The sequence below is a fragment of the Mastacembelus armatus genome, chromosome 19 (assembly GCF_900324485.2).
Source record: "Mastacembelus armatus chromosome 19, fMasArm1.2, whole genome shotgun sequence".
Classification (NCBI taxonomy): Eukaryota; Metazoa; Chordata; class Actinopteri; order Synbranchiformes; family Mastacembelidae; genus Mastacembelus; species Mastacembelus armatus.
In genome coordinates this window covers 12,961,444-12,985,073 of record NC_046651.1, presented here as the reverse complement: position 1 = coordinate 12,985,073, position 23,630 = coordinate 12,961,444, and the positions used below count along the sequence as shown (strand labels likewise).

Genomic DNA, 23,630 nt, shown 5'->3' with positions numbered 1-23,630 from the left:
ACCATTGAATATATTTAGTGTGTGCTGAATGTAGGCCATTGTTGTGCTTGTTAACAACTCATTACTGTTATGTGCTTATCCTAGCAAAGGTGAAATAATGACAATGATAATAAAATTCAGTACGAAGACATAAAAATGCCAAGAAAATCTTATTTAAATTTAACAACCTGTGGTTTGTGTCTAGATGAGACAGCACACATTGCACCTTACTTTGTATGAAATCCAAGCTCTAATCAATATATATATATTCCTGGGATTTGTCAAAATAAGCTTCAAAACACATTTTTACACATTTTAGACACTGTTCCCAGTAAGATTTTAACTCATAACTCGCATGGAAAGTCCCATTGTTTACATTCTACCAGAACAGCAACTGTTACAGACAGGACATGGGACTAATACTTAAACCTTGCCCATATTAGGGTGATAGGCACTGATATCATAGCTCTGATGAAGTATAAATCTGTCCTTTTAGTGTCCTCCTCGACAGCTGGACAGAACCAGTATGAAGCAGACGAACAGCACCCCTTCTCTTACTGGTACCAGGGGGTCTTCCTGACCCAATGGAGGGTGAAACCCGCATCTGTCCGGATCTTAATGGAAGCTGCCTCAGCCTCCCTGACTGTCTCCTTCACAGACTGCATCAGGTTTTGAGCATTGTGGACCAGCATCTCAGTAGCCTGGTGGAGGATAAAAAGATGATTTACAGTGGTGAGGGAGATTGGATTAATCCTATTCCAATGGCTATTTTAGGAAAATAATTAGAACTTGTGACCTGACACACTCAAAGACTCAACTCACCTGCTCTGATTCCTCTTCACTGATGTTAGTACGACCCAACATGGTGGCCTTGACTGTGGACAGGATTTTGAGCTGAGTGCTGATGGTGGGAATACGCTCACAAACCTGAAATGATCAGAAAGTCATGCAAGATCAAATATTTGAAATAAAATAATAAAATCTTACCATAGTGAAAAGCTACAGCTCAACCTAAACAGGAATGAACTTGCCTGAAGCAGGTTGGTCCGGATGCGCTTGTCAGTGCACTGCTTGGCCACCTCCTTGGCCAGTCGTGTAACTTCATCAGAAGCCTTAGCGATGTCCTTGGCGCACTGGATGAGGGCACGCTTGTTTCCACTGCCACCACGTACCAGACGTGACATCTCAGCCATGAGCAAGGCCATTCGTTTGGCAGCACCAATGATGTCATTACCCTATGAAGTACAAACAGGAACATCATCAATCTGAAAGCACAACATTTCAAAGTAAAAATCCATTCCCGTGTTTACAGTTGTGACTTACTTTGCTGGACCATTTGCGGGCTTCATCGTGGAGCTGCCTGGCAGCTACCATCATGGGTTCATTAACCATATCACCAGCCTTCTGCTCAGGGAACTCCTCATCTTTCTCCTCTGGAGGAGGAGGCCTGGGAGGAGGAACCTCACCTTCTGGTAGTGGAGGTTTAGGTGGTGCTGCCTCATCATTCAGCTATAAGGACAAATGAAAGAAATTATTTTGGGGTTTATTTTGGACACTAATTCCTAACAGTAAGCTATTTAAACGATGTGAGGACTTACATTAAGCTGATCCAGCTCAGGAGGAGGTGGTGGGAAGTCTGGCTCCTGAGGTTGGAAGGCCTCCCTGACCTTTGCCACAGCACCAAGAATTTTATAACCTGAGTCCAGAAAGCCCTTCTGAAGACCTGATGATTAAAGCAAACAACATTAACACTAATGAGAATGTTCTACACACATGTTAAGTATAATCTTAAAATCTGTCACCATCACCGGCTTACTTGGATCCTGGATATTTCCGGCCACAGCCTTAGCGCCCATCACCATGGGAGAAATTGTATGGCTCAGTTCATCAGATGCAGCCTTTACTACCTCCCTAAATTTAGGATCCTCAGAGTTCTCCACTTCACGCTTCGCCACCAGGAGAATACGATTGGCTCTGCGAGCAATGCTTGTGGCACCAGCAACGAGCATCTGAGGTTGGTGATTGGCCATCGCCACACGGCACTTATCCAGGTCCTTTTTGATGGCTTCCTCTGAGGCATCCAGCAAAGATTTGGTATCTATGGCCTCGTCCACTAAACCTAAACATCCATAATATGTCAATGTAGGGAATGACATGAGGAGATGTAGAAAAATGACATGCAAGCGGAGAATTCACATTGTGTTTATGGCACCTCACCGGTCATTTTCTCCACATTGTCAATCCATTGATTCTTCATGGTCTCAAAATGTTCATATGCGGCTTGGTTGCCAGGATTTCTCAGCAGAATACGAGCAGCAGATACCACCTAAAAAACAATCCCAGCCATTAATTTCCAGTCCAATGACAACTGTTAAAGGCTTGGCTCAAGAAGCAAGAAACACTTAAGCTCTGTGAGTCACAGTGCAAAGTCGAGGGCAGAAACAAACGGAAACAGATATAAACACTAAACGATTACATACTTGTGGTGTTAAGTCTCTTGTCGACTTAACAGCAGCCTGGATTCCCTCCACTGTACTCTTGTTGGCAGTACCGACAGCAGCCGCCTTCTCTGCTGTGGTGCCAAGCTTATTGGCGTGGTTCTCAAAGTTGGCAGCCCTCTCTTCAAAGACCTGCACATAATCAAATAAAACAAATCCAAATGGTTTGTTATTAATATAAAGAGAAATATAACACCACTCAGAGAGGTTCAATGCTGTGGGATCACAGTTGGGAAGCAGAGTGACATTACCACTGACCTCATCTCTGTTGGGGGCATCCAGAGGAGCAGTAGCAGCCACTGCCAGTAACTTGATGGGGGTGGTGGTGTCACTGAAGATGTCAGACACCTCCTGAGTCATCGCCTCTTGCATCTTCCCTTTAAGGTCCTGTGAGAACAAACAGATGTTGCAACTAATCAATATGCTCGTGGTGACACACTGAGATTACTAATAAAAATATGGTCTTACTGAGTTTTAACACCCTCTGATGAAATACATACAACAATAATTCATTGTGTACCCCCCAAAAAAAAAAACCTTCAAAAGGGCTAAGAAAAAAAAAAAAAAAAAATCACAATTTCCCTAATGGCAAAATGTTTTGTCCAACCAACACACCAAAGACAAGACATTTAATAAAATTTCTGATCCTGACACCAACAAATGTTGACATTTATCGTTGATAAATGGCTTAAACCTTTAAACTGTTGTCAAAAATCATCTGTCAGTCAATATTATAATTATCTGCTTTCTCAGTCTAAAACTGATATGAACACCAAATATGTGTATCATGGTGACTTCCAATTCATCTGAAACTGTGATAAACCCCAAATTTTACTGTTAATACACTTTTGCCTAATTTTCACTACTTGACATTTTCCTGTTAAAGTATTTTTCCATTGTGCTTGTACTACATGTACTACAGTTCTATATATCTTCCACAACTGGTAACCAGCAGAGGGCGTTATTTGTCTGTCTCTGTGTGTGGATCCTGACCTGTTTCACTAAAACTACAGGTTTGAATGGGGCTGTTGAGTGTGAGCTGTCTTACTTTCAAGGCCTCCTGGAGCTGCTGAGCCACAGCACGCGCCTGAGGGGAGTCCCCTTCACCTCGAGCAGCCAGGTCAGCCAGCTGCGCCATGAGCTGCTCCACCTGCTCACATTTACCCAGCAGCTCCTGCCTATATGGGCCTGGAAGAGCGTTGGCCAGCCTGCGGCCTTCTGCCACCAGCCCGCGGATGGCTGCCTGGCCTGGACACACACAGGAAAATATTAAGACTTGCAAAAAACACATTCAAACATATACACAATATGATTAAGTTTTAGCAATTCAGACAAATTCAGATCTTCAAAGCCCAAGACATTTAATTGATAATTCATAAAAGAAAATCACAAATCTTCACATTTCAGACACATTTTTTTCTTGATATACTTAAAGGTTAACTGTTTCAGTACTATTTAACAATAAAGTGTGCTTGTTTATATTAGTGTTAAACTTGGCCACTTTCTGCAAATGCTTAGTATTTTACTGTGTTTGTCAGCCAATAAAACATGAGGGAGAGGAGTAATCCATGGAATTGAAGGAATGAGAAATTGTGTGTATAGGAAAGAGAGAGAGATGGAAGGAGGGGAGGACAGGAGCCAGACTCACCTACACCACTGTCATCCATTGTGGGATTGTCAATCCAGCGCTGTGCCTGCTCAATCTTTCCTTCCAAGTGCACAGCTGCCTTTGCAGGTCTGCTGTTGGCCACAGCCTTGTTGGTCTTGGACTGCAGGTTCTGCAGAGCTGTTGCAATTTGTTTAGCCAAAGCTCTGGCCTCAGGGGTGTCACCTTTACCCCTATAAGGAATTTAAAAATAAGAAATTCCTGAATTGGTGTTGATCATAAAGATATGACTGAAGGTAGACCTGGCCAGACAGTTAAAAATAACTATTAATCCGTTTGACTAAGAACAGTGTCATAATGTTAGTTAAGGCCAGATTCAGACTTTAGACTGTTTGAAATGAAAAATTCAAAGATACAGATCTTTGAATCTTTGTGGTTGTTCCACCATTCATATAAGGTGGAACAACCACAATATACTTTGTGGTTGTCAGCAACTTACTGTCTTCTCAGATCAGACAGCTTGGCAGTCATGGCAGCAATCTCTCCAATAGAGCGCAATATGTCATCTCTTTCTTTGGGATCCTCACACATGTCTGCAATCTTTCTGGTCTCAGTCAGCAGGGCCTTAATGTTCTCCTCTCCCTCTGGCCCACTGTTTGGGTCTGCCAACCAGTTCTGCAGGAGAAAGTTACACATAACACTTACCTTACCTTCAGTAACCTTCACTAAGAGATTTAAATTCATGCTTTATAAGACAAAAAACATATTACAATGCCTGAATTTATCCTCGGAGATTAATAAAGTTCTTATCTTACAAACACTAAAAATGACTCACTTGGGCAGCATCAATCCTTTTAGCAATGGCCTGCTTGGAGTTAGTCATGGCCTCCAGCTTGCGAGCAGCGTTTTCCACCTTGCCTGTCAGCATGTCAAGCCCTTGGGAAACCGCCTGAGCCTTCTGCATGGCAGCTGGGGATGCCCCCTGACCTCTGGTATGGACAAAAAAAAAAAACACTTGGATACCAGAAACATCAGCATTACTATGCCTTTACAGCCCCCCCCCCACTTCTAAGTTCCTTGTTCTCAAATCTTAACATGTTTGTTTACTCCAGAGCTTAAGCCTCACAATCCTCTTCTTTGAAAATAGCATTTCCTAACTTAAACGCTCTATTTCGAGATAAAATTCAGTATCTCTCAGCTTTCAGAGCAATAACAACCATGGTAGATCGTGAATTAATACCATACAGCTGCTTTTAATCTAGTGTGACTCAGGGTCCTGAGTGACCATCAGATTCATATCAGAAGGATATCACTTCCACTGTTATACACTAAAATCCCCTTCAATATGTTTAGTGCATTACATAGCAGAACATTATACTATTGTATGAAAAGAAGCATTTATCAATAAACTCCAATTATAATAAAATGAAAAAAATCCATGAAATAGCAGTACATTAGACCACTGTATGAAAGAGACATGGACTACCTGAAATATGAGAGGAATTATCCTGCTGTAACACAGACAAAAAAAAAAAAAAAAAAAAAATCAATGTCTTTCACAATGTGTACCTGGCTCTCATCTCAGACACCTGGTCAGTCATCTGGCCTAGGTTCTTGGCTGTGCCCAGGATATCACGACGTTCTTTACCAGCACACAGTTCACCAACTTTCCCAGCTTCATCAAGGATCTGTCTGATGGCCTGCTCGCCTGCATCCCCTAAAAGCAAACCATATTGTCAGACACATTGTTACTTTATATATCTATAGTAAAAGTCTAAGGATGTGATAAGTAGCTGAATGAATAAATTAAGGTAAACAGACATAGGGGTATTATCTTCATCACCTGGTTGAGCATTTGGATCCCTTAGCCAGTTCTTGGCCTGTGCCATCTTTGAGTCAATGAGCCCCAGAGCTCTCTTCATGGCCTCTGTGTCCTTTACATTGAAAAACAGAATAAATGAATAACTTAAAAGGAATCAACAAAATCGAAGAAAAGATGTTGATGTCCTTTCATCATGCCATACATATTCTCTCCATAAACCATGACATGGTTGTTACAGACACCAAATATGATGTCATATAATTACACTATATTCCACTTCAGAAATAAAGTCATGACTTGGAGCTTGGGGTGCATTTTTTCTCATTCACAGTTTTAGTTACATTATCAAGAAATGCTTCAGGCTCTCGTTACTGCTAAAAATCAAAGCCAATATTTAGTTGTTCTGTCAAGCACAACCATGTAACACATGCTGTTTCCATCATTTTTTTCAACCATCAGCAATGAGCATGACTTGTTATAAAAGCCAATTGGCTCTCCATTGTATCTCAATCAGAGTGGATGGAAATACAACAATCTGTCCAACAGCAGCTGACTCCACAATGAGCCCACCCATTGTTGAAGTCTGAGAAACAAAGCAGAGTCCTGCAGGACATGGAGCAAAGCAGGAGACCAGAGCAGGTGAATGAGTGGTTAAGTGAGCTTATTTTCTGTGGTACACTAAGAGAAATTCAGAGAACACAAGCTCTTTATAATGCAGCCTAAAACTTAATCACTGAGAATTTCAGTGTAAATGAAACCAAATAAGGACAAACTGTTGATTTTAAAAATATTCATCATAAATATAAATGAACCCCACAATAAAGCCATTGTCTGTCAACATAAAAGAGAACAGCAAGCATGGCTATTTGCATAATGAGTGTGGAGCGACCAAGCTAGGAAACTAACAGGAACTACAAAGATGTGAAGTGAAGTCACCAGAACTGTGTGGGTGTATTTGATTACTGTTCAGAATTGTGCAGCTACTGTCCTGTGCATAATCTTCTGGGCAGGTGAGCATGAAAAAGCCAGTGAAATGAAGTGAAAGACGGACAGATTAAGGATCATTGCACCTACATCGAACAGAAACATATATTCATAACAGACTAAAATCACACGTGCAGAATGGATTACCAGTACTCAGAAATTAACCACTGTGTGTTCAATTGCATTAGTAATTGGGATCATGTAAAGTGAGAGAGCATACTGTACTTAGTGTTGTGAAAGTGTTAGTGAAAATGAGTTATGATCAAACTAGGGAACATCTTGGATTAGAAAAAAAAATTCAACTGAATCCAGATTTTCAAATGTGTCCTCCTCCTATGGCCGTTAAGTGCACAAACACTTCAGGAGAGATGTGCTGATCGTGGTGAAAAGAGATTACCGCTCAGAGAATTCTAACTGACGAGACCCAAATCAATACTTCATGAGTCAGGTCAATCAATGACCAGATGGGCTGAGGACATGCAATGTTGTCTAAATGACACAGAAGGAGGTCACACAAATTTTGATAAAACCCCATGTTATGAAGCAAAAAGAAATCAATACAAATAAAAATAACAATATATGCATATATACATATGTATTTAAAGATCTCCGCAGCTCAACCTGGTCAGCTATTTTTATAAACACCATTCCAACAGCAGCACAATATTCAAACTGCTAATTTACCCTGTTAACTGTCTAACCTACCTACAGCCCTGCTAAAGAAAAGCACAAAATTGCACCACAAAGCACAAAACACACATCTGTCAGACATGCTGCTGCACAACCAAGGGGCAAGAGAGGTAACGCTTACCTTCTACAGGGGGTGAGGGGAGAAAGAAATGGTAAAAACAAAGGAAGAACGACATAAACAGATGTTTAAAAAAGTGAACAAAAATAAGAAGCTCAAGATAGAGCCATTTGGACTGTTAAGACAAGAAAGAAGCAGAATGTGCAGAGCAGGAAAACAACATAACCCAAAAGGTTAACCAGTTACAGTCAACAATTCCTCAGTGAAAGTAAAACAATGTCTACTTTAATAACTAACTGTATGTAAGCAAAAAATGAAGCAAAAAGCATTAACGCCCATAAACCTTAAAATGTGGTCATCGTAATGAAATAAATGACTTAAGAAAGAAAAAAAGACACCAGATGACACTAACATCACGTCATCTGTCCAGTCTGCAGTCTCTTGTCAAAGGCACTCTGGGAGTATGTGAGAGTAGAAAAAAACATTAGTGTTTGACTTTCAACACTGAGCGGCTCAAAGAGCAAAACCGCCTCTTTTCCCTTATGTACACTTATAATAGAGGTGTATGCATGTGACAGTGATGGCCACAGAATATAATTTACCTTGTTGGCCCAGGCATCCTCATCCCAGGATGTAAGCTGCAGCACCCTTATGATCTCATTTATTTCAGCACTCATCTTCTCAAATGTGAAGTTACGGTTCTTCAAGGCCTCCTCCACACCGTGACTGCCAGATGTCTTCGTAGTCACAAAGATTTTGATGCCTGAAATACAAAACAGAATTGATAATAAATAACTCAATATGCACACGCATATGTGGAGTAATTCTGTCTACATGAAAGAAATGGCTGATTACCTGAGATGAGGATGGGCAGCAGCTCCTTGACTGTGTTCATGGAATTGACCAGCATCACACGGTGCTCCTGATGTGTTAGTTCTTGCTGCCGCTCATCTATCATCTTCGCCATCTTTGTCATCCCTGGACAAAACAAACAAGAAGTCAAAAGAAATAAAATATATTTACTCCTGTCCATACAATGACAGCTATCCTGTCATTGTATCAGCACACTGACCTGGTCCCAGGTTCTTTGTGTATGTGATCAAGTCCTCCATAGACTCCACCACCTCTGCCACTGTCAGGTACTCCAGGATGCCTTTGCACACTCGGATTATTTTGCGAACCTTTGATAATGTTGGGATAAAACAAGAAAAAAAGCTAATTCACAAACATGTGAACAAATGTGGCCTTCACAGAAAAAGGTGATTATGCAAACACAGCCCCCACAATTTGCCCATCAGATTCCCTCTAATTACACCCTGATAATGCTGCCTACTGACATTCCAGCCTCTTTGTCCTGCTTCATTCCAGCTTTACGTGGCCTGCTGGAGTCTACTGGCTCCACTATACAGAGTGATCCCTGAGCTGCATTGGAAAACATGATGACACCAGACAGATGACTGCTGCTGAGTCTTGCTGACTGCTGCAGACAGCACTGGGACGCCTGATGTCTGCTGAAAGAGAGCTGATCTGCAACTTTTTTTATTTGCTATCCATCCCTGAGAGAATAAGAAATATGGTCGTAATTGATGATACTCTTGCCTGGTTGGTCAGATTTAACAAGTATTTATGTATAAACTAAGGAGAGCTCCACAGGCATGCCTGCTAAACTTTTCTACCTAAATTTAATGCTGTAGTTCAATGCACTGCAGTTTGCTTTAAGTTGAATTTCTTTGAGGAATAATAAAGTCTATCTATCTTTCTGTCTATCACATTCTGATGTCTACTGGCCAGTCTAGCTGAGAGGAAAAAAAAAAAAACACACCATTTTGAACTCATAATTTATTAATACACTGGGAGAACTCCAAAGGTAGAGAAACCAATTCCTCCACTGTCAAGGCTCTCAATAATCCATCACTCAATTCACACATGGCTGAGGTGTACTAGAAAACACTGACCCTCTAAAATGGATGATATCTAGCTGTGTCACTGGATCGATATATCATTCCTGTAACAAAACCTGCACTCTGACCCACTTGTTCAGAAAACAAGATCTGCTGACAAATAAAACAATAAATAAATAAATGAATACCTCAGCCTCATCAAAGGTCAGAAGCAGGTCAGAGGTCCCAGAGAGGATGCCACGGGAACCATCAATAAGGTAATCCCGAGCAGGCACAGAGTATGGATCAGCTTTCAGCATGGAGGCAGCCTGCACCAGCTTAGTGCATGCATTCTCCACTCTGTGAAAGCAGGAGATGATTCATTAGAACACCACTTAACTGCAAAAACTGTCATGTTAATGAAACAACCCCCTTCAAAAAGCCAGATGGACATTACACATGGAAACAGCAAACTGCCTGCAGCAGAAACTGATGGAAGCTTAGGGAAACAGCTAGCCTACTCTACTCCTACAACTACTGTACTCCTACAACACATCAAAAGCTAAAACAACTATTTTGCATGTATTTAATCTATTTAAACACATAAGGATTCTAATTTGATTACAGTGCATATTAGATTTGACCAAGTGTAATCAAAAGTAACACAACATCGACAAAATACATATATTTCAGCTTAAATGAATAACTGAAGGGATCTAGAGTACACACGGGTGGTTTTCTCTAATCTTTCTTAACACTCTGGTCAGCAGCTTCCTTCCTGAGAGTTTGTGTGATTAGCAGCTTCCTCTATATATCAATACTGATAACAAGCTACAGCATAGCATGCATGAAAAGACCTGTACAAAGCAAAAGCAAACTTTTTTAGTAAGCAGTGAATATGTTTTTAGAATCCAAATATAAATTCCGATATAAATTTGTGAAGTTCCTACAGATACAAAAGACAAGTGTTTTGCTAGGTGCAGGAAATGGATGGTAAAACTACATTAAAATCAAATGTTTGTGTGTTTGGTCCTTTTTGATGATTTACAGATTCATTTAGTAAATTACTCAAGCATGAGATTTGTTTTGTCATAAAGCCTTCTGAATTAATAAGTGAATGGGCTAGCCATTTCATTTCAGGGTTTTCGTAACTAAGCAGGACATGGGGGGAACAGTAGAATAATGTACTATTTTTTGTCACTACACAAGAAACCAATGAAATTAGCTGTGCCATACCTTAAATAAAAGAATTGAATTTAGATGCCGTTGGGGGTGCTGCTCAAAATGAAAATACACTAAAAGCCCAATGAAGGAAAGCTGTAATTTGTTACTGTTGGCAACATAAATAAAACTGGCTTGGCATTGGCTCATAACAGAGACGTGAACTTGCTCTCAGAGGACCTGATGTGGACCTTGGAAGGTGAAGCCCCATTCTGGCTGGCACTGGCTCAATGTAACTGCAGTAAAAACTGCAGGCTCATTGTGATGCAATGTCGTATGTGACACTATAATATCATAACAGCCATCTTGCACATTTAAATAGACAACAGGCCTGGATCAAACAAGAACTGCTTGTTCTCGTTCTGACAGTATACATGTTTGCCTACAGACCAAATTATGCTGTGGTAACAGGTTAATATTACTTCTATTTTCCACTTTCTTAGGCAGTGCAAAGAGGCCAAACAAGAGGAGCTTAGTTTCCATTCTTCTAAAGGAACAAGTTTCATGACAGATAAAGGCTAATGTTCACACAGGCTGACAAGACTATTTGTGTGCCTTTGCAAAGCCAGCCAGCAGTGTCCTTCAGCATGTACTAGCAACAAACAGCCATGCATTAACCGGAGCCTGACAGACACTATATTTAGTGAAGGAAATGCATTCCAGCACTTGTGCTGATGGATTACAACAGGGTGACGATGTGACTTTAAGGCACCAAATATGTTGATCTTGATGACCTGTGCCTGCCAGCCTGTTTCATCTCTAACTCTGGGAGAGCTCCCTGGACCTGCCCTTTCCTTCCTCAACTGTCTGGAGTCTCTTGTGTAGTAACAATCAATGAAAGGCTGTGATACACACAAGACATCTCTCCTTTTCAACATCAATATGTATACTTGCTTCTTGGTACCTTCGAAGTTTTAACATAAACGAAAAGCAGCAGCAGCCAGAGTATGGATGTATGAGGACATGTATGTGGCCCGTAAGATAAAGGAGCTCCTCCCTGTGCAAAAAAAGTATTTACAATACACCAGGCCAAGGCACTGGGGCACTTAACATGCCATGTCTGACCTTTGCCTGGGCACAATCAGCCATTACTGCAACAGATAAAGAGAGAGAAGAACCAAAGAGGCCAGTGGGTTCCACATAATATAGTGAGAGAAATACTACATCTCATTACATTTGACACGTTCGTCACTGTATGAATTTGAGGTGTGTGAAGTGGTGATCTTATGCTTACTTGATAAAGGCTGGTGGCATGTCCCTTTTCATGAGCTGGTCTTCTGTGGTTTGTACCGTCTCCTTCCCTACCTGAAAAAACATATACAGTATTTCCTGAATAAACAATCAAAATGATGATCCAGTACAATCAATAAGACATACAACTGATATTTGCAAGAAATCAGATCACAAATTAAAGTCATGAAATGCTATTTTGCATGTATAATATAAAATCTGTGATGCAGTTACTAATAATTTAAAAGCCTATGAAAATGATCTCTTTTTTGTTATTATTTCGTCCATGTAATTTATTGTTTTATCTCTTTTGGTGTTGCAGTGGCCAGAGTCTGTGCCAACATGCACTAAGGGAAAAATCAAACTGTAGTCATTACAAAATCAGCACCGATTTTTTTTTTTTTTCAGTTCTCTTTTTTTTTTTTTTTTTTTTTTTTTTTTTTAATAAGTGGCTGCGGCATATATGTGTGATAATGCATTCATTAATGTGAAAATACTGTATAGATGAAAGCTTACAGCAGATGTCACCATGGTTTGTTTTCCTCAGGTTCATCTTGTCATACTGAGGCACATTCTGAGGTAACAATGCTGATAGGGAAACAGTATTACAGGAGAACTGATGTTTGACTTCACAACTGACAAGCTACTTATGGAGTATGATCTCATAAAATGGTAAAAAAAAAAAAAAAGACATCAGACCTGACCAAACAGACTGCAGTGGAGACAGGACACACCCACCACCCCAACCTCAGTCTGGTGACTACTACATCAGTCATGAGGACTTTGTATCAGTCAACATATAAAGCTTCAGCACCAAGTTTCAAAAGAGTTGCAACATTTTTTACTTGCTCAGTAATGTTTCAGGTTTACAGCAATTCCAAAGCTTTTATGCAACTTAAGAACATATTCTATATATCAAAGCTTGTCATATGTTTGACTAAAAACTTTGTTCCCACAACCTTCCCCCTAACAGAATTTTTCAAGCTAACAAATCAACTGTTCGTGGGACGCCACCCTCAGCAGTTATAATGTGTAAAGCAGCTGAATGCCTCCTCTGCCTCAAATGCCAAAATGACTCACCTCCCCCACATTTACTTCAGCTCTGTAGCGAGGCACAACTCACCCACATCGAGGTGCCATGGGTGATAGATCACACACTTATAATGGGACACGAATCACACTGACTGGGTTAAATGAGCTGCATTACTGCCTAATTGGAAAGTATGAAATTGTTTTTACATTACTGTAACAAATGTATATTACCATAAGAGATTACTTCACTGTGACACATATTTAGTTCCATTGTATGTAACATTTTAATCACGTTGGACTGTCTTGATCTTTGCTGCACGTCATGTGCCAGATCGGTCACATGCTAAAGCTAGTGAAGCTTTAGTCTATTTTCATTTTGGACAACAGATGAGAAACCAAATGAGGCCAAAAAAGTACGTTTTTTGTATCTAAGTCAAATACATTAAAAATTTAGACCAACCAATTGAGAGACAAAGTGGGAAATTCATTAATTATTGTTTTTTGTTTGTTTGTTTTCTTTGTAGGATGTAGTCTTGATGCTGTGGTGAACAGTCCCTGGGAGCTCATCACAGGGCAATAATAGTCTCTTTCCAGACAGCTGACGTGGAGGTTGAAATGGAGCAAAGCAGACATAGAACTATTGCCTCGCTGTCTTTTCATTGGGACTTCAATTCTAACTAGTTGAAGAGCTTTAAACTTACCGTAAACTTTCACCCACTGGTTAATCACTTGATTAACTGATTAGTTGCTCAATAGTACAATTAATGGTATAGATAGTAGTTTGGGGTATCAGTTAAACACTATCAAATATGTCATAGCAAACTAGCATTTGCTGATCATAGCCTGTTACATGTGAGGATTAAGTAGCTTTTTTACATTTGTACATCTCTCATTTTTGACTGTTGTAAATTATTTTCTGGACTCCAATAGCTTGTGACATTGTCATATTTTTCAAATTATATTAATCACTTGACTCAATATTGAATGAATTAAAGTTTACTTGCAGCCATAACAGTATTTTGACCTTGAAGGTTGCTTTTTATATAGCACTGCAGTGCAGTTTTGATTGAAAAAAAACCTACATTTGCTTGTGTAATTCTAAACAGAATTTCTAGGGAAACACCAAGATTTATATGACAAAGTCAAGTTTAGACATGAGCTAAGCTGAACAAAGGAGAGAAGACAGACTGACAACCCTGTGGGCCAAAAATGTGGAGGCCAAAAGTTGAGTGTGAGCTGCATTTAACGAACACTGAGTCATATTCTCCCTAAGGTATGAAGCAGGACCATAGAAAACCAAACAGACTTGAAATTCTTGATTCTGTATTTAATAGGTCATCACTGTTTTCCTATCCCTCCCCTGTCCGGGGTCTCTTCCTGCGGTCTGAAGTCCAAAAACAGTCCAGAGAGTGCGAACAATTCACTGCAAAAATAGAACAGTGACCCAAGTTTATAACAGTTGTTGTCAAGCAGTTTTTGATGCCTTGCCTTCTGTGCTCTGTTGTGATTTTGAGCCAAATTTTTACAGAAATATCAAAAGCTTAATCTCTAACATAAAAGGTGGGACAAATGTTCAGTAATAGTTTAGAAGGTTGTAAAAATGTCCATCTTCTGTTCCCAGAGACCACATCTTGAAAAACAAATCCAAAGAAAGATCATCATATTAGAGAACCTAGAACCAGCTAACATTTGCAATTTTTACTTGAATGAATGAACTCAGTTGATCACCAAATCTGTTCAATTACTGTTAGTGTCTTATTGCAGATTTTTGCCAAACATAGATGGAAAGAGGAACACAAACGTGTCTTCTTTTAGCACATTCTTAATATGCGTTGAATCCCACAATACAAACCACAACTAAATATTCCATTACTTAAGGGATTCCAGCAAACCGCTTTGAGGAAGGGCAGCTGTTCACTTCCACCTTCTTTTTAAAACCTTTCACTGAATCAGTGTCATCTTCCAAGCTGTCACATACCACGCTACTGGCTGACAGTCTCATTTACCATTTGTGTCTGGAGTGGAAACACTGACACTCCTTTTGCCATCCAAGAGTGCTGTGTAGAAACCATGTGTTGTGAAGTAGCTTGATAAAGTGGCTGCTCCTTTAGAACAGACTCAGCTTTGTTGGCGGCAGCCTACTTCGCTGCTGGGAGAAGAAAGGACACTCTGAAAGCCTTAAAGATCCCAAGACACAGCCTGCCATTCACATGTTGGGTAGTTTTAGCACAATGCTGCGTTAGTCATGGTGACCACAGAGATCTATGATGGCAAAATTCTGGCAACAAATGTCACTGCTGCCCTTAGCAATGTCCTACAAATAAACTAGATGCAGATTCCCAGCCTAAGCAACTTGGAATGAAATCTGATGAGACATGCTAACACAAACAGCACTGCATTAGCTCTTCTTAATCAATAGCCTCAGATCCAGCAGTGCTGTTTTCTGAGATATCAAATGGCATTTTACAAATAATGACTCAGAGTAGCATCAAACAGGTTGAAATTAAGGTCAGTGCCTTTATCGTGCATCTGTGGTGTCAAACATGACTTAGTTCAGGATGTAGCTACATATTGGGTATCCAAGGTGATGAAAGTCACAAATCAAAGGGCCTGGTTGGCCGTGGCCTGCTGGCAGACAGAATATATCACAAGCATCTATCTCATGTTACAGGAGCTTAGCAGCTCATACAACATTACTAGGGAGAAGCACTCATCAATGTGAATCCTCCTCTTAAAAAAAACAGTGACTCAATCTAAGACTTGTCATAGATAAGCTGTCATTGTCCACAACAGCCAGGATTGCTAAAAGTACAGTGACAACTTCTAAGACCTTACTTTTATTGCATCTGAGGGTGGGGGATGAAGGGGTAACATGACACCCAGTCATCCAATGAGGTGATTTAATGGACCACAAAACTTTTTAAAGCTTTCCAATGGATCTAAATCCCTAAATGTGTTGTTGGTCTGGTACTCTGTATTTAAAGCATTTAAACCATAATTTTAAATGTGGAACAAATTAAAGATTTAATCTATAAAGAAAGTGAATTGCCCATATGTGCAAATGGCCCAAATTAGTTTTCTACAAATTCAGATCAGGCCTGTCAGTGAACTAAGCAATTGTTGGTTACTTTGTTAACCCAAAACAGGGAAAACCAGCAGAAATCTGCGGAGCAATGAGTATTATTTGAAGTTTGACACCATATAGGTAAAGGTAGCACTTGAATTGAACCATTAGTTACCAATGGAGAATGCCTGTATGATTTCTAAATAACTGTATAATACTAGTTACTAGTACTGCCACACTGGAGTAACAGAACACAGTGCAGTGATTACAAAGTCCACTACAGGGAAAACATCTTGCATCACTTAAAAACTCAGTCTATAAATGCAATATTGTACAAAGCCCAGAAGCTATCCAGGTAATTTTTCTCTAAGTTATGCACATGAATTAGTAGATCAAAATGCTAGAGTTGCATGCTAAACAGGCTTCAAGTTTAGAGTATGGGTACCTTTTTTTTTAATCTCTATTCAAGCCCTGAAGGAAGATAAGTCCGTTGGACAATTTCATCAGATATAACTGCTTTACAGCACATCTGAGAAGGGAACATCTCTTCTACAATATAGTTAAGAAATCTACCTGGGTTGCATTCAAATTAATTGCTATGTGTCATTCATTTCAAGTAGAGTTTTAGAAAATATGACATCCTTTGCTCATTGTACTGTTCGTCACAACTTTCTGCCAAGGGACAGGGGTTTCCCTTCGCTGGCTCACACCCCTGTTACTGAGTGGGACCAACAGCTGCTGATTCTTCCTGACTGGGCTTCCTGCATTTCCTCATGATCTCAACACGCCTCTGCATCCACCTCGCCTAACAAACTTTCATCAAATTGATGACAAAAATACACAACAAATACAGAGTGAATCCACAACACAACAATGCATTTTGTGAAGACTGCGGAAACTAGTGCAACATTTCAGACTCTGTAGTCCTTTTTGTACAGTTGCCAAGATGAGGACCAGGCCAATCAAAAGATGAGGAGCGTGAAAAGATTTCCCTTGACAAACTGCAGGAAGCTGAACTACCAGGTAATAGGAAGTGTTTTCTTTTGTATGTTGTTAAGCACTTTAGTGAATGAACATGTTTGTTTCCCATCTGTAAAGGATTAAAGAGCCAGGGGATTGAAGTGACTGATTAACCAAAGTTTAGTATTTACTGTATTCATCCTAAAATTTAAGAAAGTTGACGCTGCTGGTAAAATTTTCCAAGTGTGTTGCTGAAGTTTTAGGCAGAACAAGCATATTAGCCTAAATCATATTTTTTAAGCAAGTCAGATTACAGTTTAGTCACATTTCCAGGAAATGCATGCATTTGGTTTTGTTGCATAAAACACAGTGATATTGTGTAACCTCGTCAACATTGCAGAAGATGGTCTTTTAAAAAAATCCAATAGTAACTGAACCAGTTTGTGATCTGCACATAGGAACATCTCCTTAAGTGAGCCTTGTGATCTGTGCAAACAGGAAGACAAACACGCACGACTTTATCCGTTCCAGCACTCTACATCACTGGCATTCTTTTCTTTAGCCAATGCCTATAAAAAGGAGCTATAAAAATAATGGAACACAACAGGCCAGAAATAAAAAGGGCTGGTATGGTCAACTCAAAATAATGACAACTGACACAAAGAACCATGTGGTTCTTCAATTTACCCCAGCACAAAATATTTAAACTCTTAGAATTGCTTAATATACAATATAAACACTTGTTTGGGTTTGCTTACTGCACAATACTGAAGGCATGGTCTCTTATACTGTTCCAAGCCAAAGCAACTCAAAAATTGCAGGCTTGTCTCTGGGAAGGCCCATTAACTGATAATCTTATTCAAAGTCTCAGGAAATTTGCTCATTCAAAGGATCGGCTCAGCCCCCCCTGAACCAGGACATATTCCTGATTTCTGGGAATTCCTCACATTCCTCTTGAATTGTAGTCCTCACATTCCACTTTAATTGTCGTCTGGCTCATTGTCTCAATCAAAAAACAATCAAGTCAAAGATGTTGAGCAGTAAAAAAAGGCTCTATTTGAATCAAACTGGCTTGTGGTCACGCTACACTTAAAATACTCTGTCAGTTTATGAGGGGTGTACTTTTATCTCCATGTGAAATGAAATGATAAGATTAGGCAGTGCCAAATTCATAATTTAAAAGGTCTATATATTTATCATATTGAGTTCAAGAGATCTCCTCTGACAACTTAAGCATAAAATAACATCATGAAAGCTTATCTTCTATTTCTTTGACAGGCAAGAGAAAGCAACCTGATGCAACCATCACAATAGTTTAACCATACTCATTCTTCTAGCACAAAATATTTTTAGTATTCATGAAGAAGGAAAGCTGCACCACACAGACAATGAGGTAAATTGATTTTCTTTGACACAGCCCCACTCTCAGAAAATCTGAAGAAATCTATTTACAGTCTCATCTCCTTCCCTTCAAAGGATGGCTCTTTCTACATTACTTTACTCTCCAATTTGAGTTTTACTTTAATGCACTTGTTTAAACCAAGTGAATTCCAGTTCATAAATCCAGATGTGAGAAAAGATGGCAACACAACACACTCTTTTTTTCCTCAAAATGTTCAATTGTCATCAGTAACAAAGATGTCAAAGAGCCACATAATCTATTTGTTTGTATGACTCACAGAACTTGTGGGACTGAACCATCTGATCCTTAACTTCAGTGAACTCATAACACTGTCCATGTTGCTACAGCAACTGGAAATGATTACAGGCCTATTCAGTCATTCATACCACTGTTGGAAATGTATGACCACAACTCAGAATCTCCAGAAAGCCTGGATCATTTCACTCAAGCTGGTTGAGGTTGCACAGGAAATGTTCACGTGTCAGGACATACTTACAAGCGCTGCTTTCATTTTGAATGAATCAGCACCAATGTTTAAACAACTTACATAGGGGGTTCACAATGAATGTGCTATAACATCCAACAAGAAGAGGAGCACAGTAATCAGTTGATTTTCAAAGGGATTCTTCTTTTAACTGATAGTTAACACAAAAAATATGTGTTAATGGAACTTAAAACATTATTACAATGTGTAATAATGTAAGTGGTATTTTTAACTTTATGAACTTCAACTCTGCAAATACATCTGTAACTGATGTTTCTAATTTTCTTTACCACCATTGAACCATTGTCATAAATCCACTAAGGGACAAACTAGTACATTGATCTACAATATTGATTTCACAAAACTGTTGCATTTTACATGTTGATATCTTTGCTATTTGTATTTACATCTGATTACAAAATGGAAAATAAAATTGTACACTAATTCATGTCAAAAGCTAAACCTTGATGTGAGTGCAGTATCATTAGGTAGACAAGGCCTTATTGCAACATATCACACCAAAAATAAACATAACACTCTCTAGTCATCTCTCTTTAATGCCTCTCAGGAGAAGAGGGTGTGGTGTGTGAAGAAATAAATGAAACACATGAGTTACCTATAACTTCAGTGGCAGCACTGAGGAAAAACTAAGGCACAGAATGAAGTGAACTAGCCTGAAATGATCCAGGATATAAAGCCTACTGAATAAATGGTAAGCAATCCTTCTATACAAAGCTTTCTTTGCTGACAGGAGGCGCCATGGCAATTGTCCAAATTTATCAACCAACAACTGGCTTACAGAGAAAGCAACACACAGGAACCAAGCATGCCTTAATATAGCTTCTACATCTACGTTTCCTCAATGCCACAATATCTTTTAGGCTCTCCTTGTTTTCTTTTTAAGACACTGTGTTTTAGGCTTGACTCTGAGGAAATGACACTGTCATATTCTTGGCCAGTGCAATGACAGTTATATCATGATTCTGCAGAGAGTCATTGTGGTTAAGTTCTTTTGGATTCTCAAAATACCTAAACCCACAACTGCATCTGGTCCGGGGGATGCATGTAATTTAATGTGTATGAAAGACATTCTGCAAATGCATAATTAATACACTGAAAGACTGTATAATTACTACATTACATGACTTTTTTATATCACAGCTTTCAACATGCATGACCTGCCTAAATATTACATGGTCAGAGCAGGGATTCCACATCAGGTCACATATTACAGCAAAACATAAAAATACCTGTTTAACTTCATTATGATTCATAATTCCAACTGCTCCATTCAGCAGCCCAGTCTGTAAAGGCCTTTTTATTACTTTTGGTAATGATATGGTAACTGATGCTGTACAATAAACTGTCCCCTCTAGAGCACCAACTATATAGCTTAGTGAATTAAGGTCCATGTAATCAAATATTCTGTATTTGAAATTCTAATTCACAGAAATACTCAAAGGCAATAGGTGCGGTTTGGTGAAGTCAAGTGAATAATCAATAAGACAGTAATTCCGTAGCCTGCTCCAGCACCTGGCTCGTACCAGCAGCGGTGCCTGACGTCGCGTCAATATATGGCAGTCAGCTAAAGAGGAGGCAGGGCATATTTTCAAGGGGAAAAGGGCGTCACTGCCCTTTGCCCCGAGTCAAACAACTTCATTATACTTCAGCAACATGCAAATATTCCTTTCTTGCATTAAATATAAGACCGGGAAATATATAATAGTGTTTTGGTAAATTCCGTGTTTCAGCAGCCGTTTATGGGAGGGCGGACGATGTGGGACAAAGAGCGACAGGTAGTCTACAACACCTACCTAGTTTGAGTAGGCTCTGCCAGATACAGTTTTATAAAGGGAATAAAGTTTACGTTGCTCACCCGAACAAGGTTGCTAACCGCCGCCTGAACAGCAGCAACCGGCGCTGAAAGGTCTGGGATAGCTTTCCCGTCAACTTCACCTTCTTCGTGCATTATCACCAGATGGGATATCTGCTGAGCCACCGGCTCCAGGATACTTTCTATCGTCTTCGTGTGAAAGACCGGCATGGTGAAAACTTTAGCCCACTATCCAAGAGAAAAATTACTAAATATCCTACCACCCAAAGCAGTGCTCTCCCAGAAGCCTAAAAACAACCCCAGCAGCTTTTCTTCCAGGACAGTTTCACTCTCCGCTGAAGACTACAACTACTCCTGAGAAACCATCAGGGTCAAAAACTCACAACCAGAGATGGGGCGCGAACAACCGAAACGTCAGCGGACGTTTTCTGCTTCTGGCCAATCAGCGAATCGAGAAGGCAACTTCCCTGGCGTCTGATTGGTCGCCGAGGTTGCCGCTCTGTATCGGCACCTCCCGCTTCCACACAGGCGAGTTTGCTAGAGATCCAAGCGCTCCTAAATTACGTAATAGATTCTCATGCCCTAAAAAGGGAAACACAGGTCTCCTGCTTGGGTGAGGTTGAATCCAGCCGCTGTAAATTACACAATCAAGACCAGATCCAGCGCCGGAATTGGAGTTATGATTGACAGGGAAACAGGCTGCAGACCTCCCTAAAAACAAACAAGATATTCCTAAGAATCATCAAGTTGGTCACTCCACAAATATTCCTTAAAAACGATAAAGATAAGGGCTATTTTTATCTTCGGATCAGAAATGGTCTGTTAGTTGTTTTTTTTTTTTTTTTTTTTTTAAAGGATTGTGTCTAAATATCTATTACCATGGATGCAGGATGCAGTAATCCAAAAAATAAACAAGTGAATTACTTGACCACCCATTATAGATAACACCAACTGTTGCACTGTTGTGAAAAACCCAGAACAAACCTTTGTCAAGAGTGGCCCAAGCCAAGATGACAGATTTTTTTCAGGTCCTTCTCCCTCTCAACCATGCACCCTGAAACAACAATATTTTTAGGATTGAAACTGCCAAGCAAACCAGCTGAGGAATTCCCACAGAATCCCAAGAGGGGCTGCAAGGCAGCAGCCTGTTGCCTAAAAAGGAAGAGACCAAAACGAAAGAATCAAGGAAGTTGTTTGAACTCTTGTGTAAGGGGCTGAGATGCTTCCTTTTTGTTTATGGAGTCATTTTATTTAAATATCAGTGAAATATAATCACGTTGAAAACCTCTGGATTTTGCAATGATCTAGTCCCTGTTTTTCACTGTGAATTATTAAAATATATAGTTTTTACATCTACCCTACTTATACTTTCCTAATTAATAAATCAGCAGATACCAGCAGCAATTATTCTTCAACCTGCATCTCTCAGAATTCAGATAAACTGACTTTCTCACAAAGACCATCCTCAGTATAGACACCAGATCTGGCCTGCTCTTTCCAGTTACTGACAAGGCCATCCTGTGTGTCAGTGCTGGAATGTGGGCTGGGCTACTCAAAAGATTGGTGGTCTAAACCTTCCCCTACTGTCTTACTCCTCCACTGATAACATGGGATTCCTGCTGCTACATGGAGGTGGGGCAATGTCCTAAAATAGTAGTGCAAACTTTCACAATCTGTACTCAACACCATAAATCTTAAAATTTTAGCACTCAGAATTGACTGAGTTCCATCAGTCTTGATGCTTTAAAACACATCACAACAGATAGAGTTTTAAGTCTTACTGAATATGACAATCCCCTTAGCAGAGCCCACTAAGTTTGTAGTGTAAGGGTTAATATCATGGCCCTGTTGTTAGTGGCTGCTTTTTTTTTTTTATTTCTTTTTTTCATCTCTCCAAAAAAGAGCAATTGGTGACACCTTGTGGGTGAAAGATGTAAATGCAGTCAGTGGGATGGCAACATGGAAACATTTAAACCTACAAGTCAATATTATAAGTGAAAAAATGAGACACTACAGTTAATTGTGGTCATCAATCACTTTCTGCAGGAAGTTATGAAAACTTGCAGCTTGATGGAGAATCTGTTACACTGATTTTTCTGACATAAAAAAGACTGAGAGAACTGCACGTTGATCAGTGGTCACAGCAGGTGTAGGCTATTTACTTTGACAGGCAAAGAAGGACAGTTGTTGGAACATCACTGATTGGACTGGAGCCGAAGTACATCATGCCTGAAAGGATGGACACCCAGAGGTGCAAAGTTTTATGTGATGGCACTACAGAGGAGTGAAAAACATTTAATAGTCATGATTAATAGATTAACAGTTGGCAGCACAACTAAACATGAAGATGGAAGCTTGTTTGGACTTCTTACTGAGGGCATATATACATATCTGTTTCTCTTTCTATATATAGATAGATATATATTAGGAGAGAGAGAGAAAGAGGAAGGAAGAGAATGAACGTGATGTGGTTGATATTTTTGTAATATCTTAAATGGCCACATGAGGGCATGAGTTCTGCAAATAAACATTTTCAAATGCAATTTTGTTTAAGTTTTGAAATATGCAGATTTTTCAAATATATTCAAATGATATATTTTTTAAATTTTGATTAATGCCTTGACTTATATTTAATTCTTTTGAGTTGATGGGTAAGCTTAGTCAGGCACTAGCAGTGGTTAATGTATCAGCATTATACTTGGTTTGTTTTGGTATTTTGTAACCCTTTAACAGTTTTGCAGGATAGAATAATTCATTAGTTATGGTCATTTCTTCTTTTGTCTATGATGTGTTTCAAACAATGATACAGGTACTGTAGTTTCTCTTCATAGATGATTTACTTCTGTGAAATTGTGTATATTAAATCTTGACAATGTTTTTAATGAC

The 23,630-nt window shown here is 39.5% G+C and overlaps 1 protein-coding gene across 1 annotated transcript; it reads right to left on the bottom strand.

The window, feature by feature from the left end:
* Positions 1–533: 533 nt before the first annotated feature.
* Positions 534–20,954, bottom strand: LOC113135300 (vinculin). Its single transcript, XM_026315208.1, has 21 exons — positions 20,787–20,954; positions 11,973–12,043; positions 9,727–9,877; positions 8,710–8,818; positions 8,493–8,615; positions 8,240–8,400; positions 5,927–6,017; positions 5,653–5,800; positions 4,919–5,072; positions 4,583–4,758; positions 4,126–4,316; positions 3,526–3,725; positions 2,736–2,864; positions 2,460–2,609; positions 2,197–2,305; positions 1,796–2,098; positions 1,578–1,702; positions 1,303–1,488; positions 1,011–1,214; positions 802–906; positions 534–680 (listed from the first exon to the last, which is right to left on the bottom strand). The coding sequence occupies exons 1-21, from the start codon at positions 20,952–20,954 to the stop codon at positions 534–536; spliced, it is 3,201 nt and encodes a 1,066-aa protein (XP_026170993.1).
* Positions 20,955–23,630: the final 2,676 nt, after the last annotated feature.